Source organism: Theropithecus gelada, chromosome 1 (assembly GCF_003255815.1).
Source record: "Theropithecus gelada isolate Dixy chromosome 1, Tgel_1.0, whole genome shotgun sequence".
Taxonomy (NCBI): Eukaryota; Metazoa; Chordata; class Mammalia; order Primates; family Cercopithecidae; genus Theropithecus; species Theropithecus gelada.
The window spans coordinates 6,177,301-6,197,797 of record NC_037668.1 but is presented as its reverse complement, the minus strand read 5'-3'; the positions used below and the strand labels follow the sequence as shown (position 1 = coordinate 6,197,797).

At 37.8% G+C, this 20,497-nt stretch overlaps 1 protein-coding gene across 3 annotated transcripts in view; it reads right to left on the bottom strand.

Moving 5' to 3' along the window:
- Positions 1-20,497, bottom strand: part of HIPK1 (homeodomain interacting protein kinase 1) — a 46,924-nt gene that overhangs the window by 13,295 nt on the left and 13,132 nt on the right. For 2 of the 3 annotated variants that reach the window (XM_025389425.1, XM_025389428.1), the window contains exons 3-10: positions 11,842-11,965; positions 9,741-9,860; positions 8,860-8,946; positions 7,703-7,887; positions 7,232-7,394; positions 6,246-6,471; positions 2,110-2,231; positions 1,034-1,168 (exon numbers count right to left, since the gene is read on the bottom strand). In XM_025389425.1, coding sequence (XP_025245210.1) covers positions 1,034-1,168; positions 2,110-2,231; positions 6,246-6,471; positions 7,232-7,394; positions 7,703-7,887; positions 8,860-8,946; positions 9,741-9,860; positions 11,842-11,965 — 1,162 coding nt within the window. Of the gene's footprint in view, positions 1-1,033; positions 1,169-2,109; positions 2,232-6,245; positions 6,472-7,231; positions 7,395-7,702; positions 7,888-8,859; positions 8,947-9,740; positions 9,886-10,794; positions 10,846-11,841; positions 11,966-20,497 lie in introns of those variants that run through there. The other variant, XM_025389430.1, reaches the window with a different exon arrangement.

Here is a 20,497-nt window from a genome sequence, read left to right as displayed (position 1 = left end):
ATAGTGCCTTTCAGGTTTTTGGATGCTTACCTAATTTTAAATGTCAAATGATAAAATGCTGGATATCCAATAAATAATTCTAACTCCCCAAATAAACCAAAACACATCCAAAAAATCACTCTTAAGGTTACAAATCCTGAAACACACCTCAAAGTCTTGTTTGTTTTTTCTATCTCTAAGCCCAATACTACAACTGCAGCTATATTAAGTAACTATTCCCCGTGACTTTTAATAACAAAGATATTGTATTTGCATATGTATTTGCATAGTTTGTTGGCCATACTTTCAACCTTTGTATAAAGACCTATTTGTAAAATAATTAATTCCTCCCAAAACTCCTAAAAATGTGTTCACTTTTAATTTCAACCAACAATATGACCTCCAATATGATCTACATTCTAAAGGGAATATCTTTAAATGTAAGATATAAGCTGCCACTGATCATGAGTGGCAAAAAGAGCTATCTTCATGTGCCCATAGAAAGATGGTTAATATCAACTGATAATAAATTAAGAGCATCTTAAGCATTTCCACGTGCAGAAAAGTTTTAGAACCTTAAAACAGCAAAAAAAGGAGAAAGCTACCTTGCCAAGGAGTTCAATTTTGGCCATCCGGGTACCTGTAGCTGAGCCAAATTAAAGGCCACTTCCTTCATGCTCAAGGGTCAGAGGGTAAAAGATAAGGCAGAAAACAAGTAACAGTGTTGAAGCTCTTCTGAGGCTATATTGAGAGCTTTTATCACACTAGGCTGGCAAAGAAGAATCAAGGGATCTGGCTCCTTACAGAGCCATATAACCATCAGTCAGACAGTGCTACAGCAAATGTTGGGGAGGAAAACAATGAGACATTAAAAGATGTAGCAAGAACACAGCCACAAGATGGCACATGCTTCCATGCCCTCTGCAAAGACTAAGCTAAAAATTTTTTTTGAAAAAAAAACAGAAAAAAACAGAACAAAAACATACAGGAAAAAACAAAAAAGAAAGAAACCAAAGAAACTCCGTTAGTAACACAATCAAGTGAGGGGAATTACCAGTACAGCAGCAGTCTGTTCAACCAGCGCCGGCCGGCCGGCTGCGCAGCTCAGAGTAAAGGGCACCGCATACTGCGGTGTGATGGTGGCTACTTGAGGGTGGAGAGTTGCTACCATTAGTGGTGTACAGCTTCCCTGAAACGTAGATTAGGCAGGTGAGTGAAACAAACACGGAGGCAGGACATCTGGATTCAGAAGGGTTCTCATTCCCCCCAAGTTATTACTGACAATGAACAGTAATTTGATAGCACCTAAAATGCATATACCAAACACGACTTTCCCCCTTCAACTTTGTACAGCACTGGCCCACAAAGTCAAATGCCAATGGCCTAAAACAAAGAAATATAGGAATCCTCCTTGGGCTAGATTCAGGGCATCAGTTCTATGAAACAAAGACATTTATTAAGAATTCTTCCTCCTGTTCACAAAATAGGGTTTTTGGATTTGAGAATTTCCTATGTGTCATAGGCCACAAACATTTATATATAAAATATAAAATATACTGTTTGTTGCTATTTAAATACTTCACTATTTTCTTTATCATCTTAGTCGAATGTTCCATAGCAAGTATAAAGTTTTAAAGCTTTCTACAGTCTGGTTAAACACAAAGAATGAAGGAATGTAATACGTGAAGGGGCATCCTGATGTGATCCAGCCTCTCAACTGTGACATTCTAAGAGTGAGCAAAAGGGACACAAAGGGTGCAAAAGTGGAACCTTATATTTTAGAATCAAAATGCTGCATATATACTTATCTTTATATGAGCTCCAACATTTAAAAAACAACAACAACAACAAAAAAACACTTCATCCCGCAAAATTAAACTAAACTTACTCAGAAGACATTTCTCAAGAATGTCTGGATATTTTTCCCTGCAAGTCTAGGGAAGACGACGGCACACTTGCAATAGTGTTAGGAATGAGTATATTGTTCCATAGAGATGTTTCATTTTAAGTCCACTGAATCATGACCAAGAAAGATCTTAGAGTCAAACGAAATACCATTTTCTAGGACAAAATATCTGAATCTCAACAGTGTTTAGCAATACTGAGTATCCACATTGCTCTAGCTTTTACCTGCGTAAGAACTCCTGACTGAATCTGTAGTGGCTGAGCAGCTGGTGCCTGGGGTACAATTGGTACAGCATTATCCATCCTCACAGGGAATCCAGAATGCTTTGCTGTTGCTTGTAGTCCAGCTGTTGAAAACAGCATCACAGTGAAATAGTTTTGCTGGGTCTGGGAGTACTGTTTTAGATTATTTTGTTTTCAGCTTTTCTGTTCAAATAATCCACTATTCAGATTTTAGTCCTAGACACTTAAAGAAGTTTCATTCACAGAAGTCTTGGAAGTTAAGAAAAGGGAGACTGTTCCCCTCAGTTTTTTAATAGAAAGATGTCTGATATAGCGAGGATTGGCTTAAAGGAATTCTAAATTTTTTTTATGCTACAAAATTTAAAACACAATATTCATCCCATCTCCATTAACAGTACAGGCAAAAACAAGCCTTCACTTAGTAAATTACATTCACTTTTTCTTTTTGTTTTTTTTTTTTTTTTTGAGGCAGAGTCTCGCTCTGTCACCTAGGCTGGAGTGCAGAGGCGCGATCTGGGCTCACTGCAACCTCTGCCTCCCAGGTTCAAGCGATTCTTCTGCCACAGCCTCCCAAGTAGCTGGGACTACAGGCGTGTGCCACCACGCCCGTCTAATTTTTGTATTTTTAGTAGAGACAGGGTTTCACCATGTTGGCCAGGCTGGTCTCGAACTCTTGACCTCGTGATCTGCCCACCTTGGCCTCCCAAAGTGCTGGGATTACAGGTGTCAGCCACTGCGCCCAGCATTATTCACTTTTTAATCCACTAGGGGAAAAAAAACTTGATTTTAAAACTCTAATCTTTAAAAGCAAAGGCTTAAATATAACTTTTAGAGAATTAGAAAATATTATGAAAAGCTCAATAATTTATAATCTAAGTTACCTTTTTATTTACATTTTTCCCCATTTCTCAAAAAATATAACTTAGTCCATAAATCAGACATATATTTTATTCTTAACCAGGCATGAACTGAAAAAATTATGCCTAGGATAAGAATATTTTAAAAGCAGACGTTCTGGTTTATAGAAACTTTCTTCTACTTATTTTAGAAATCTACTCTTGTCATTGACATCTAATAGGGCTCTTTTGTAGTTAATAGACAGCTAAGAAAATCAAGAATTCTTCTTTGTAACAGTGCCTTTATAACAATGATCATGTCTTCTTTTTTATTCATTATGCTCTTAGAACAAATGTTGAATAAATCTTTCCTACAAACAGATCTCCTTCTGGGGAAAAGCACAACTAAAGACAATTCTTTTTGCCAAGACTTGAGAGTCTTCAGTTGCTTCTGTACTTTATCAAAACTTGCAATATAAAGAATTTAAGTTTCTATTATACTTCCAACTCACTAATATCTGCAATTTTGTTAAGTAAGGATATAAAGATTTTAATTAAAGACTCCTTCAGTGACATTTTCTCAACTATCACCAACTAATTTCTCTTAATATTGCTATGGAGGTATCAAATAAGCATAACTCATAGACCTAATACTGCTGTTTTCAGCAAGTCAGTCTTGTAATTTTCCACTTCAGTAATTTATGAGTAATTTAATAACAGGCTGTCATGAAGAAAAATACAATCCAGCAATGTACAAAATAAGAGGGCATAGTAAAATCGGAATTAAAACACTAACAATATCCTTTTAAGTTCTACTTGTACAAAAATAAAAAGTAACAAATTCATATATCAAGATTAAAAAGTTACCAGCCATGCTTCATTAGGCAATGTTATCTAATAAGGCTAAGCCACACAAAATTCTTGCCTAAAGTAGGACATGGATACATGCCTAACTACAAGACATTGGTATTGTATAATAATAGCCTCCTACAAATTGGTAAAATTTAGGAGGAAATGTTTACTTCAGAAGTTCATCTATGGCCCCCAAGGTGATAAAGCAAAAGTGACAAAATTACAGAATAATAGTTACTACTAAGCAAAATGTGTATCTATTTTGGCCAACCAGGATAGTATAGAAAGTAGTATTTATAGTACTGACCTACAAATGTGACTCTAATGTATTAGACTGCTATTGTACTTTAGGCTGAGCCCAAAAGTGGGAACAAAGAATTTAACAAAAGGCAACACTGTTGGAAGGTTCTCCCTGGCTCCTGACCTAAAAAGGATTATAGTTTCATTTTTTGTTATTATTTTGTTTTATTGAACATAGTCCTTTAAATAAAGAACCAGTGAAGTATGGAAAGAATAAACTGCCTAACTGATGAGGATCTATCCTCCTGTAAGTATAGGCATCTTGTAAAAAAACAGATGGTCCAAGAAAAGTGGGCAACCTGGAATAGACCATTGCTGCACAGAAATGAGCAAATAGTGGTGGTTGGGAACTGAGGGGCAATGAGGAATAACACTTCAAAATACAGAAGCTATGAACTCCCCTGCCTGGGTTCAAATCATGGTTCTGCAATTATTAGTTATAGGACTTTGGGTACATGAAGGAACCATGCTCAAAATTCTCATCTATAAATTGGAGATAATGACATTACCCTACCTCCTAGAATTGTTAGTGAAGATAAATTAATACATGTAAAAGCAGTTAGAACATTATCTGGCATATAATAATACATATCAGGCATCATCATCATCACCTTAATTTTAAAACTCCCTTTTCATTTGGAAAATTTTAAATACGCTCTACTAGCTCCTCAGGTTATTTATACTTCCTAGATAGGAAAAATGTCAAAAGTTGTACCTACCTAATTATAGTAAAAAGGGTTATCCCACTTTTCCCCTCTAACTTCTTTAGTTTACATTTTGTTTTGTTAAAGGAACTCAAAAGTTCTTCTGCTTCATCTCTTATCATCTCAGAAGAAGCAGAAAACTTCAGGGTCCCACATGTGAAAATTGTTCCAATGAAACTCTTTGGAAAAAGTAGTGAAAAAAGTGGCTAATCTACTAAGCTCAGTGGAAGAATCACTCAACATACGACAACCCCAACTACAGAATTTACTATTATGAAGCATATGCAGAAAATAATCTGGTAAGTTAGGCTAAATGTGCATTTACGGATTTTGAATCTGTTCCTCCGCTCTCCCTGTGGTTTCTCCCTGGTTTACATCGCTATTGCTCTCCTGTCCTCCTGGTAATCTCTCAGACTTCCCTAGCCCCTCTTTTCCTTCTGCTTGCTCCAACTCTGTCAGAAACCAAACAAACAAGAGAGTCATAGTCAATAAGTAATTGATGTAAAAAGGCAAAAATGCTACCTGCTTCTATGTAAAGTGTTATATGAGACACCTGAATCCTGGTTTATTCTCACAGGGTACTGACACTGACCTTCTCTTGGGAAAGTCAAATGTGTCATTGGATTTTAGCCTTAAAGTAACATTCTTCTAAATGGCTTACCAAATGATTAAACACACATTTCCCATATACAGAAAAAAGAAACTGGACAGACTAGATTACAGAACAACAATGTCAAAATTAAGAAGGATGGGAATGTGAAAATTAAAATCGTATTGCAACACAGGGACTCAGCCTCCTCCTTCAGCTATTCTGTTCCTCTATTGACAGGAGTCTGCAGAAACTGTATGATTCATAAGCTGAAGAAGATAATCTTAATGCCTGCCCCACACAAGCACCTCAGCCTGTAGGATTTTTTAGTTCAGTAAATAATGATTTTTCTATCCTTAAGTAATTTAAGACATTTCCACATTCTTAAACATGGTATTTACATTTTAGAATAAAATCACTTTTTATTGGGAACATAATTTTTATAATAGAATGATACAGGCAATAGGATCCAATATTTAGCAATTCTGCTTACAACAAATTTTTTTCAAGTTGTATAGATTTTGCATATTGACAGATACATGCTTATACAAGACATATGACATTGACACAAGGACTCAATGGGCAAGAAAACTGGTGTGAGGCAATTCAATTAAGGAAACATAAATTGAGCTGTTATAATGCATCAGATAGCATCATAATTAGATAAATAGCCAATGTAAAAAGGGAAAACCCATTTTGTGATATCACCCAATTTTAGTTACCTTCATCATCAGAGACAGAGTTTAAACTTGTAAAGATCAGAACTAAACAACCAGAGCTGCCTGAAGCAGGAAGGTCTGATACAATACCATATGATACAGGAGTTTCCCCACTTACTTTGAAACGCAGGTGGACATACTATAAATGTCTGTTGGAATGGATCTGTCTGAGTGCAAATCTGGGTGGTTCCAGGCTGCAAGGAAACACCCTGCTGGGCAACTCCAGGAACTGGTGCGGCAGATGATGGGTACAAAGCTGACTGGTAGTTTAGTAGTGAGACATCTGAATTAGCCAGAGAAAGAGTAGCAGCTGCTGCAGTAGAACTGGAAGCTAGAACACTGGCCTAAAAACAAAAGGATTATATTTGTACACTTGTATTAAGTAGAGACACAATAATTTTACATATAGAATTTATCCAGAAAAACTTAGAATAATGTTTTAAAATGTAATGTTAGCTGCCTCTGAAATAACTCTCTGCTTAAGAAACTTTCCCAGTCCCTAAATCGAAGGCATATTACAAGGTCAAATAAGCAAATAAAAAAAAAAGAATAGTTCTATGCTGGCTGTGGCTACACAAACCCCAACTACTTCTGAACAAAAATTGCCAGATGGAAGATCTCATAGGCTCTTCCATTAAAAAAGGACACCCAGTCAAGAAATTGGGAAGCTTACATCTTCAGAAACAAACCTAAATGTAAATATCACTGGCCAGCAAACAAATGCAAAACCACCCTTAAAGTTAATGATTGGAAACCTTTCAATACAGTAACAAGAGATATAAAATCCTTCTCCTAACAGGGAGAAAGTCATTTGGCTAAAGTTAGTACAACTAACAGCGGTAAGTAGTACAATAGTCAGACTCCATTTGTTTGATGATGCTGAACATATGAGGGCATGGATTAGGCCTTTATATTTAACTTTAGTTAGCCTGTGCCTGGTACGTATTATCAGTCTACCCTGTTTTCCATCAACTTTTGTCAAGTAGAGAATTTCTAAGAAGCAACAAGACCACCAAAACAAAAATTGGTTCTTTACCTTGCCCTGTATTTTTACTAGTTTCTATCCCATTTAAGCCTGAGTTTCCAAAATTATTTACTGAATACCTGATTGTGCACTGTATTGAGCTGATTGCTGAAGCTCATGGTTAGATTTGTGCTTGTATTTGGAGCAACATGTGTAGTGAAAGGACTCTTGATCTGACTCACTGTATCATACATGTGAACCCTCCGCTTGCAGATCTCCATGTTCTGAAAACAAGACTTAACACTGAAAAAGAGATTAAAGATTCATTAAATGAATGCTGAGATTTAAACAGCAAATAACTCAAGATGAACATGGATCAAAGTTTTTTTTCCCCAATCACTTTCAGATAAAATAAATCAAGATCTGTGTAATCATAGGGAAGAAAAATACACATCTAATTTTTATCTTATGAAGTTTCAATGAGAAAGAAAAGCACTGCTGAGCCAGATTTATAAGCACCAAAGTGGCTGGCTCATTTGATAGTGCTATTATTAAGGCAGTAACTCAACAAAGAACCACATGGCAAAAGCCCCAGAATATTCCATACTTACTGATTGCTATGTGGAAAATCCAAAAGGTGAGTCATTGTCACAAACTGATGGTTAAGAGTTTTTAGAGGGGTAATTCTCTTATCTGCATCAATTGTGAGCATTTTCTTTAAAAGATCAATGTATTCTCTTCGGTCTGCCTTCTCTGCCAACATATCTGTTCCCTCTAGGTCTGTGGACATATTCACCTTCCAAAGAAAATTCAGAATTATACTTCTTCACTTAACCTTTAGCACTGACACTACATAGCTGCTTTCCCTCCAAACTATGTGTGTGTTTCCCTCCAAACTATGATCAAAAGAGAAACCTGGGGAAATTCTTTTTATGAAAGTGTAATCATTTTCACAGGAGGAAGCTCTTTTTATGCTGCTTAATTAAAATCTTCATCTAAATTTAGTGGTAAAAGAAAGCTAAACAATTTCTTGTCATTAAAAATTTGGGGGCTGGGCATGGTGGCTCATGCCTGTAATCCCAGCACTTTGGGAAGCCAAGGCAGGTGGATCACCTGAGGTCAGGAGTTTGAGGCCCAGCCTGGCCAATGTGGCGAAACCCCGTCTCTACTAAAAAAATACAAAAATGAGCTGGGCATGGTGACACATGTCTGTAATTCCAGCTACTTGGGAGGCTGAGGCAGGAGAATCGCTTGAACCCGGGAGGCAGAGGTTGCAGTGAGCTGAGATTATGCCACTGCACTCCAGCCTGGGCAATAGAATGAGACTCTGTCTCAAAAAAAAAAAAAAAAAAAAAAAAATGGAACAAGTAGTTAAGCAATAGTGATTGTTACTACCTAAATATAAAAGTTTCTACTGTTGAAAAAATTAAGTGTGAAGAGTTCAGAGTTTGTAACATAATAGGTGCTCAATAAATATAGCTCTTAAGTATTTGAGAAAATGGGACAAGAAACTTTCAATAATATTTTAAAACACTGCTATGTAACAAGACCAGTTAAGCAAAGCAAGAGAGAAATATGTAATTCTAAAAATATACTTGGTTAGGATTTAAATGTTCCTTTAATACATGGCAGAATATTAATGCATTTTTTATAAAAACTGAAAACAAATACTAGAAAGATAACATTAAATTTGTCTTCAGTATAATCAAGAGAAGTGTGTCTCTGCTTAAAAATAAATGTCTGACTTTCTGAAACTTTCTGCACTCACCTGAGCCATGTCATCTAAGCAATTAAAAATGTACTTCCGGGCTTCTTTTGATTTTATTCCAGTCTCCAGTTCATGTTCTTCAGGTGTCTACAAAATAAAGATTCTCCTCCTTAAATTCCATCTGTATGTTATTTTCACATTTTATTCAAAACTAAAGCCAGAATACAAGAGACAAGTGTGGTCACCCTGCCAACCATAGATGGAAAACATGAAAGTAATTCACAACCAGAAAATCTTCCAGTGGACAGATGTGACCTTGATATCTAGCTACCCTTTCAACAGTGATAAAATAAACATGCAAGTAATGATACAGCACAGTTCCTGAAGAATGTCAGGTAAAAAGGGACACTACCATTGTTCTCTTAAAGCTACTTTGAAATGAATTGATATCTCAAACGCTAACTGTTCAACAGGATTAGAGGCACAGTCACAGAGTTAGTCAAATTACTCAGATATTTCTGAACCTGACAGAGCAGGCTCAGAAGTAAAAAACAGGTATTTGTTTCAAGAAAAAATACAGAAGTCTTGAATGTGGGCAGTTAGAAAATTATGTGATGTTATCACGTTCATTGAGAATTCTCTAAAAATCAGTCATTACTAAATGTCTCTAGTTCTATCACTTAATGGTGAGCACTACTCTCCAAACTTTCTATCAGCTGCAGATTGAACACATACAAAATAACCTCAGCCAACTGAACTAGCACTTAATGTTTTGTTTTTCAACCGAGGATAAGGCCAAACAGGTACAAAGAAATAATTTTTCAAAATGTTTCCCCCTCTCCTGTCCCTCCACTTCCTGAAGAATTTAATAAACTTTGAATTCAAAGTTGGGGAATGAGGGGTGGAGTACAGGAATCGTAAGCATAATAGGGAAGACAGACCTTAAGCCTCCACAGTGGGTACCCCAAATTAGGATCTCTGTTGAAAAACCTGGTTGTTTTTGTTCCGGCACTGAGAAGATATTCAGCTGGCAAGCCTTGTGTTTGTGAAATATAACGAATCTGAAACATCAAAACCATTAAACATCTATTTGAAGTGAAAAGGGAAATTATTAAAGACTTTTACACTAAAACATTATTAACTTTAGGCAAAAGAAGAAATCAATTCTTTAATCAATACAACTGAAATTTATCTGTAAATACCTATATATACTAACCCATCCACAGCTACTGTATCCATTGTTTACAAGGATATCCAGTTTTGAAAATTTTGGCTATAATCTTTGCTTTTCCTGTTGACTTCTAATACTTCAAATCTGTGGAATCTACTACAACTCAGATAACTTCCTTTCTAAATCCTATAACTGGAAACCAAAATACCACGCAGACATTGTAAATAAGGTAGAAGTATATTTATGGACATGTAAAGATATTTGACAATATAGACCAGGCATGGGGGCTCACACCTGTAATCCCAGTACTTTGGGAGGACAAGGCAGGAGAATAGCTTGAGACCGGGAGTTTGAGAACACCTTAGGCTGATATAGCAAGATCCCCAATTCTACAAAAAATAAAAGAATTAGCCAAGCAAGGTGGCATGCACCTGTAGTCCCATCTATCTGGGAGGCTGAGGTGAGAGGATCGTTTAAGCCCAGGAGCCAGAGGCTACAGTAAGCTATGACCACGCCTACATGCCAGCCTGGGTGACTGAGCAAGACTGTCTCTAAAAAAATAAAAACTTAGGCCAGGCGCGGTGGCTCACGCTTGTAATCCCAGCACTTTGGGAGGCCGAGGCAGGCGGATCACAAGGTCAGGAGATCGAGACCTCGGTGAAACCCCGCCTCTACTAAAAATACAAAAAAATTAGCCGGGCGCGGTGGCGGGCGCCTGTAGTCCCAGCTACTCAGGAGGCTGAGGCAGGAGAGACTCCGTCTCAAAAATAAAAAATAAAAAAATAAAAACTTAAAAACAAACAAAAAAAACCTTGTGTACTGACTGTGTACCAGACACAGTGTTAGGAGCTGAGGATATACCAGTGATATGAAATAATCTCTACCCTCAAGGAGCTCACATCATAAAGGGTAGAAACATTTTTTAAAAATAAGAAGAAGGCTGGGCACAGTGGTCACACCTGTAATCCCAACACTTTGGGAGGCTGAGGCGGGCAGATCACCTGAAGTCAGGAGTTCAAGACCAGCCTGGCCAACATGGTGAAACCCCGTCTCTACTAAAAAATACAAAAATTAGCTGGTCGTGATGGCGGGCACCTGTAATCCCAGCTACTCGGGAGGCTGAGGCAGGAGAATTGCTTGAACCAGGGAGGCAGAGGTTGCAGTGAGCCGAGATCGCACCATTGCACTCCAGCCTGGGTGACAGAACAAGACTCCATCTCAAAAAAAACAAAAAGAAAAAAGAAACAAAATAACAAGAAATGAGAATTCACAATTTACTTCCACGGTAAAACATTTTCCCTTAATGGACAAATTCCTTAGGAAATTATAGTGTATCTCCTAAAGTTTGTCTATTTTGAGATACAGATCATCTATTACTACAACTCAGATGACTTCCTTTCTAAATCCTATCTTAGAGACCCAGTATGTCACAGCTTCTGGGACCTGAAGTGTTTCAGTCTGAAGAAAGTACTTCACTGTATCATGTGTAAAGGAAAATTATAATAGCTCTAAGTAAGTAGAAGTTCTCTTAAAATTCCAGTTCCTCATCCTTACTCTACTTTCCTAACTCACAAAGCACATTAGTTAATGAAAGTTAAGTCTCTAATAAATCATTACAGATCTAGCAAAGTATCAACCTTAAGTAATATAAAATAAAATTCTTTTTTTTATTATAGAATTGCAAACATACTTTAGCCTAAAAGGCAGGAAGAGAAAATTCTACTATTCTTTAAAAAGTTCTTTAGTAGTAATTGGACTACTCTTTCCCTATTATCTAAATACTTCAGTAGTACTTAGTACTTCTCTTTCTCTAGAATCTATTTCACAAGTAACTACTTGCATTCTATTTCCATCCAAATAAACACTTTTACCTGATCATATTCTGAAGCACCAGGATAAAGAGGCCATCCCAGGAACAGCTCAGCTATCACACAGCCCAGTGACCACATATCAATAGCTTCACAAAATGGTAACCCAAGAATAATTTCAGGAGCTCTAGCAAAAACAAAAAATATCAGATAAAAAAATAAACATTATTTGGGAAAATTAACTACATGACTAAGTCCTGTTTTAGTATTAGCTAAAGGAACATTTATTCAATGAAATGGAAAAAAATCTTTGGTATACAATCTATCATCTGAAACTCTGGGCCAGATGTGTTTTGGAATACAGAATATTTTGAATTTCAGAAAGGTAATGCAGAACACAAAGTACATATTATATAATAATCCCAGTGGAGTTCAGTGCAGTGCCCTATAATCAAACACATTAATATTTCTGCAACAAAACATGGAACAGTCATACTAAATTGGTTAAATAAAGACTTCAAATAGCTTTACAATGGTTCAAGTCAGGCCTTGCCAATTAAATGAATTTGTACCAAACTTAAAGAACAATTTTCATTTATGAGAGCTTTCTGAATTTTGCAATCACAGATAAGGGATAATAGATCTTTATTATTATTATTCCTAGAAACTTTTCAATCACACACACACACACACAATCAATTAAAAGACCTGGTCAGCTGGGCACAGTGGCTCATGCCTGTAATCCCAGCACTTTGGGAAGCCGAAGCGGGCGGATCACCTGAGGTCAGGAGTTCGAGACCAGCTTGGCCAATACGGCAAAACCCCGAATCTACTAAAAATAAAAAAATTAGCCAGGCATGGTGGTGGGTGCCTGTAATCCCAGCACTTTGGGAGGCCAAGGCGGGTGGATCACCTAAGGTCAGGAGTTTGAGACCAGCCTGTCCAACATGGTGAAACCCCATCTCTACTAAAAATATAAAAAATTAGCCAGGCGTGGTGACGGCTACCTGTAATCCCAGTTACTCAGGAGGCTGAGGCAGGAGAATTGCTTGAACCCAGGACGGAGGTTACAGTAAGCCGACATGGTGCCTGCCACTGCATTCCAGCCTGGGTGACAGAGTAAGACTCTGTCTCAGAAAAAAAAAAGAAAAAAGAAAAGAAGTAACCCTCAAAAGTGATATTCCTGTTACAGGTGGCTAGAAGCACATATTACTGATGGAATTTCAGAGTTCAATGAAATCTCAACCATAATGGCATGTTTTTAACACTGCACAAGTTTGACAAGCGCATTAATAAGCTAGTGAGTAAGACTACCCAGAAACAACATAAAAGCTTTTCTAAAATTGAAAAGGAACAAAATTTTCTACTCCTAGTGAGCAGAATCATTAATTTCCAAGTTCATGACAGTGCCAAAAATAGCTGGCAGGGGGAGCACAACTGGCTATGTGCCAAAATAAAAACTGGGTTTAGAACATTCCAAAGCATCAATTGGAGGGCAGCATATTGATTTTGCTATTCTTACCATACTAGAAAGACATTTTAAAGTCCAAAAGGTAGGTCACAAAGAATGGCCAGGCCACTCTATAACTTCCTTTTTTAAAAGGCAGCAATAATAGGCCAGGCGCAGTGGCTCACGCCTGTAATCCTAGCACTATGGGAGGCCCAGGTGGGTGGATAGACTGAGGTCAAGAGTTCAAATCCAGCTTGGCCAACATGGTGAAACCCAGTCTCTACTAAAAATACAAAAATTAGCTGGGTGTGGTGGCAGGTGCCTGTAATTCCAGCTACTCCAGAGGCTGAGGCAGGAGAATTGCTTGAACCTGAGGGGGCGGAGGTTGCAGTGAGTCGAGATTACATAAATTCACTCCAGACTGGGCGTAAGAGAGAAACTGCGTCGGGGGGGCGGGGGGGGGGGTAGGTAGCAATAATATAACTGTCTAGAGCTTCAAGTTTTCTGGGAAATTAAGGAAAATATCACTTCCCACAGCCCCCAAGTCCCGTTTTTTAAAAACAAACTGAAGATTGGCTGAAAGTTTTTTCATTTGGTCTCACCCTGCTTTTGGAGTGACAAAAGCAGTTAAGGATTTCCAGCAAAAGCTCAGTCAAAACAGCAACTCTACCATATCCACCTTATAAAAAGGCAAATAGCAAAAGGAAAAACAAAAAAGGAAAGCAGTTTATATATATACAGCCAGAAACGGCAGTTCACACCTATAATCCCAGCACTTTGGGAAGCCAAGGCAGGAGGAACACTTAAGCAGGAGTTTGAGACCAGCCTGGGCAACACAGCAAGACCCAATCTCTACCAAAAAAATTTTTTAAATTAGCCAGGTATGGTGGTGCGTGCCTGTAGTTCTAGCTACTCGGGAAGCTGAGGTGGGAGGATCACTTGAGCCCAGGAGGTCACGGCTGCAGTGAGCCATGATTGCACCACTGCACTCCAGCCTGAGACCCTGTCTCAAAAATAAACAAAAAACCAGTTAAGGCTGCTTAGTTCATTGAGGGCTTTGTATTATTTGGGCCTATAAATGTTAGACTTACCCAAACTCTACGAAGCAAAAAGACAAGTTATTTTCTACTTTACTGAACAGTAAGGCATCACTAGAGCAGGTTCATCTCTAAGAACTGAATACTTTAAACTGTGCATCCAGATTATAATTATTAGAATTATTTTCATTACATCTTTCCTGTTGGCCTCATTATTTCTTAATCCCTCAGTATAAACTCTATAGACAAGTAAAATTCTGGTTCTACCTCATTTGTATAATAAGGAAGCGGAGTTAGATAATTACTCTTCCAGGTCCCTTTCCAGCTTTAACATTCTAACAACTGGGCAGTAAAAAAGGTTATCTACAGAAGCACAGGAAAGTGAAAGAAACTGTTTAAAACTGGCTGTGTTCACTTCAGTAGGAAAATGGCATTGATTGTGCTTTGAAGACGGCAAGTCTCCTCTCTGAAGACACATCCCATCCTTAAAAAACAAATACTAAACAGGCTTTAGTTATTACAGTTAAGTGATAGAAACAACAATCCCTGCCTTTTGGTTCCCCAGCTTCAAACTTCTTTAAGTTGAAAAATTCTTCCAACCAACATTGTTGAGGTTAATTTCACTGGCACCCAGAGCAAGCTAAGGTTAGAATCACTTAACACAAATCACTGATTATTTCCATGAACATTCTCATTTCTTTCTTCCTATCTCAGAGACATCAAACCTACTTACTTACCAGATTACAGAGGTTACTTAAAACCTAACTTCCTGCATCAGTGGCTTAGGTGAAACTATAGTTTGACTGTCAGAGGAAATTAGATTATTTGTCTAGGATAAATGGAAGATACATTCTCCTTCTCTAGACCTTTTCCTTCCATAAGTAACAAAGTGATTCAGCTTGAAATAAAGGCTGGCTAGTTCAGTAGGGAAAAACATTCAGCTTGTAAGCATGGCAAACCTTTGTCTCTAAAACTCAAGCCCCAAAGACAGGAGCTTTGCTTGGAGTCTGTGCACATTTACAGTGAGCCAGAGAATAAAGTATATTATTTCCACTGCCTGAATCATTTAGCCATGCCCAGGACCAATGGACACAGCGAGGTGGCAAATTTATGTGAGCTGATAATACTTTGGCAAGTTATCAGAAAGACAATGCAATGTAAACTAAAAAGGAGGGTAAGAGGAGGACTAGCTTTGGAGTCAGAATGCTTCACCAGCCAAAAGGATTTCACAGAGGTTTTTTGAAAGACAGAAGGGTGAGGACTTAATGGTCTCTAATACAGCAACAAAGCAACATGAAAGAAGCTTAAGAGGACCATTGCGGATAAAACTAGTGATAAAGAAGGAATGCCTGAGCTGCTATTCCATCTGCCTTAGGCTCATTATCAAGTATTACTGTGACACAACAGAACACTCATGTTAAATCCTAAACACAGTCAAGCCCTGGGTACTGAACTTCAGTATACAGAGTAATTACTCAGTAACACATAGAATGAACTCCTGTTTTTAAGAGGCAAACTTAGCTCCACTTAAAATTACACTCAACAACTATAATGCAGTGAATTTAAAGAAAGATTTGTCGAAGGTAACTTTGAAGATTTGAAAATTGTAGTTTCTATAAAAAAAAAAAAAACAAAATGAATCAATTGACAGCTTAAATTAAAAGGATAAAAAAATACAAAGATCAGCAACCTAACATTGAAAATTATTCAAAAGAATTACATATTACAGAAAGCTAAGCAGTCAAATAATTCGTTTTATTTTGTATTAACATGCCCCAATTATAACAAAGTCAAAAAATATTTATCTCCTATTGCTCTCTCTTTTTCAATTTAAAAACTACTCTGTTATCACAAGAGAATGCACTTTGTCTTTGACAGGGCAAACAAGTACTTAAAGAACACCTGTACACACAGTGAAGACAGAAAGGAAAAGCTGATCAGCCTTCCTCCTTCAGCTGTGGTCTGCCTAGTCCCTCCTGAGGACTCAAAATGGGATGCTGTGCTGAACTCTTCAGTTCACCAGTAGAGTATGCTATATATATGTATGTGGGTGTGGCTGGTGGTGAGACTGCTCAAAGGAGAGTATTAAAAAGCAAATGTAGTTGGAACTTAAATCTCCCAAGGCATAAATAAATAAATGGAGATGAGATTCTTAAAGTTAGCCAAGGTTGCCTAGGGCAGCATAAAACCAGAAAACGAAGGCTCTAAGAGTTTCTTTACCTCACCTCAAGTAAAAATCAACAGTTTTATAAAACTGTAAAAAGATATAAAGAAATAAGGATGGACTGACTTAATATTAAGCTGTCAACACTACCCAAAGCAATCTATAGATTCAATGCTATCCTTAATAAAAAGCAATTATGATTTTTGTATAAAATAGAAAAACCCATCCTAAAATTTATATGGACTCTCAAAGACCCCAAATAGCCAGAACAATCTTGAAAAAGAATAAAGTTGGCGGTCTCACACTTCCTAATTTCAAACTTACTACTAAGCTACAATAATCAAAACAGTGTGGTACTGGCACACAGACATACATAGATTAATGGAATAGACAGCCCAAAACTGAAAATGGGAAAGCAATAGAAGATAAGAATTATTTGCATATATGTTCAAATGATTCCAACAAGTGTGCCAAAACCACCCAATGCAGAAAGGACAGTCTTTTCAGCAAATGGTGTTTGAAGAACTGAATAGTCAACATGCCAAAGAATTACACTGGATTTGTAACTTGGACCATAGACAAAAATCAACAAAGAATCAAAAACTGAAATAAAAGAGCTAAAACTATAAAACTCTTAGCAGGAAACAGTGGAAAATCTGTATGATTTTGATTTAACAATGACTTCTTGGGTAAGACACCAAAAGCACAAGCAACAAAAGAAAAAGTAGACAAACTGCACTTCACCAAAGTTAAAAACTTTTCCGTGTCAAACACTATCAACAGGTAAAAAGGCAACCCAAGGAATAGATGAAAATTTAGTATATAGACTATACAACTCAACAACAAAAAGCCCAATTCAATAAACGAGGAAAGGACTTAAATAGACATTTCTCCAAAGAAAATATACAAATGTCAGACACATAAAAAAATGCCAGGCTGGGCATGGTGGCTCACGTCTGTAATCCCAGCACTTTGGGTTACTGAGGCGGGCATATCACTTGAGCCTATGAGTTTGAGACCAGCCTGGGCAACACAGTGAAACCCCGTTTCTACTAAAACTACAAAAAACTAGTCAGGTGTGGGGGTGCATGCCCACAGTCCCAGCTACCGAAAGGCTAACGTAGGAAGACTGCTTGAGCCTGAGATGTCAAGGCTGCAGTAAGCCATGATCGCACCACTGCACCCCAGCCTGGATGACAAAGTGGGACTCTGTCTCAAAACAAAACAAAATAAAACAAATGTTCAACATCATTAATCATTAGGGAAATACAAATCAAAACCACAGTGAGATACCACTTCACACCCATAAGAATGGCTATTATTGGCTGGGCCCAGTGGCTCATGCCTGTAATCCCAGCACTTCGGGAGGCTGAGGCCGGTGCATCACAAGGGTAAGAGATCAAGACCATCCCAGCCAACATGGTGAAATCCTGTCTCTACTAAAAATACAAAAATTAGCTGGGCATGGTGGCACCTATAGTCCCAGCTACTCGGGAGGCTGAGGCAGGACTGCTTGAACCTGGGAGGTGGAGGTTGCAGTGAGCCCATATCGTGCCACTGCACTCCAGCCTGGCAACAGAGCAAGACTCTGTCTCAAAAAAAAAAAAAAAAAAAAAAAAAAGGCTATTATTGGCCAGGCGCAGTGGCTCACGCCTATAATCCCAGCACTTTGGGAGGCCAAGGGCAGATCACCTGAGGTCAGGAGTTCGAGACCAGCCTGGCCAACATGGTAAAACCCCATCTCTACTAAAAATACAAAAATTAGCTGGGTGTGGTGGCAGGTGCCCGCGTGGTCCCAGCTACCCGGAAGGCTGAGGCAGGAGAATCTCGGGAGGTAGAGGCTACAGTGAGCCACGATCACACCACTGCACTCCAGCCTAGGTAACAAGAGTGAAACTCCAGCTCAAAAAAAAAAAACAAAAAAGCATGGCTATTATTTAAAAACCAAAACAAGGCCAGGAGTGGTAGTTCATGCCTGTAATCCCAGAACTTTGGGAGACTGAGGCAGTAGGATGGCTTGAGGCCAGTAGTTTGAGACCGGGTTGGGCAACAAAATGAGACCCTCAAAACCCCATCTCCACAAAAAGTAAAGTAATAGTAATTAGCCAGGTATGGTGGAGTGTGACTGTAGTCCTACCTACTTGCTCAAGCCCAGGAGTTGGAGGCTACAATGAACTATGATCGCGCCACTGCACTCCAGCATGAGCAATAGAGGGAGCCCCTGTCTCTGTAAAAATAAACAAACAATTTTTTTTAAATAAAAAAAAAAAACAAATGTTAGAGAAAATGTGGAGAAATCTGGAATGTTCATCCACTGCTGGTGGGAATGTAAAACGGTGCAGCCTCTGTGGAAAATAGTTTGGTAATTCTGCAAAAAGTTAAACATAGAATTATCATGTGACCCAGCAATTCCACTCCTATTTATATACCCAAAAGAACTGAAAATGGGGACTAGGATACTTGTACACCAATGTTCATAGTGGCATGATTCACAACAGCCTAAAGGTAGCAACAACCCAAATATCTACCAACAGATGAATGGATAAACAAAATGTGGTATATACAAACAATGGAATATTATACAGCCATAAAAGGAATGAAGTTCTGATACACGTTACAGCATGGATCAGCCTCAAAAACATTATGCTAAGTGAAATAAACTAGACACAAAAAGACATATGTTGTATGATTCCACTTACAAGGAGTATCTAGAATAGGCAAATTCATAGAGACAGAAAGTCAAATCAAGATTACCAGTGGTAGGAAGAAGGGAGAATAGGGAGTTATTGCTTAATGGTTAGAATTTGTGTTTTGGGTGATGAAAACATATGGAAATAGTGGTGATGGTTACACAACACTGTGAATATACTGAACAGGCAGTGGTGATGGTTACACAACACTGTGAATATCCTTAACATACTGAGTGGTACCAAATGGTTAAAATTGTAAACTTCCTATTACAAAGATCTTACCACAATGTTTTTTAAAAAGTAAACATGTAGATGACATTTTTTCTGAGTCCTTGCATGGGTTAAAATATCTTCATATTATTTTCACACATAATATAAAATTATTAATTCAGAATTTCTATTTCCTCAAATTTTATTACAGGTATCTGGCATGTATAGCTCCTTATAAACATATTTTATAGGTTATCTATGTTTTTGTTTATTATTTCACTTCTTGATTGGATGCTTACATGATTTGTATTTAATGTATGGCCATTAAAACTAAGTATTAGATTCCTTAAAATTAATAACTAGGCAAGTAAGTAAATGGGTGCTGACAAAAAGCACATTTTAAAAGCCTTGGTTATGATATAGACAAAAGTATATATATCAGCATTTACATACTGTCCCAATAATTATTATATGTTAAAACGGTAACTACATTAAAAGTATCAATCTAGAAATATATATCATTAAAGTGTAAGGTACTTGGTTCAAGGCCATTCTAGGATAACCCAATAAGTTCAAAGTATTTAGAGAATGTTAAGACAGGAAGAGACTGTAGCAATCATCTAATCCAATTCATGCGACTACAGAAGAAAATGTAAAAGAATAAAATGTTACTAGAGTTAAAGCTGGAGTTATTCCCAAGTTATTTTACCCGCCAAGGTAAGAGCTTCGAAAAAACAGCAGCATATGCTCAGATTCATTACAAATAAATAAATATCTTTGTATATTTCAAGACTCTTTAAAACGGGAAAATGGCTAGGCATGGTAGCTCCTGCCTGTAATCACTGGGAGGCCAAGGCAGGCAGATTACCCGAGGTCAGGAGTTTGAAACCAGCCTGGTCAACATGGTGAAACCTCATCTCTATTAAATATAAAAAAATTAGCCAGGCGTGGTAGCAGGCACCTGTAGTCCCAGCTACTCGGGACAGGAGTAGCAGGAGAAATCACTTGAACCCAGGAGGTGGAGGCTGAGTGAGCCGTTATCACACCACTGCACTCGAGCCTGGGTGGCGAGTGAAACTCCATCTCAAAAAAATAAATAAATAGGCCGGGTGCGGTGGTTCACGCCTGTAATCCCAGATCTTTGGGAGGCGGAGGCAGGTAGATCACA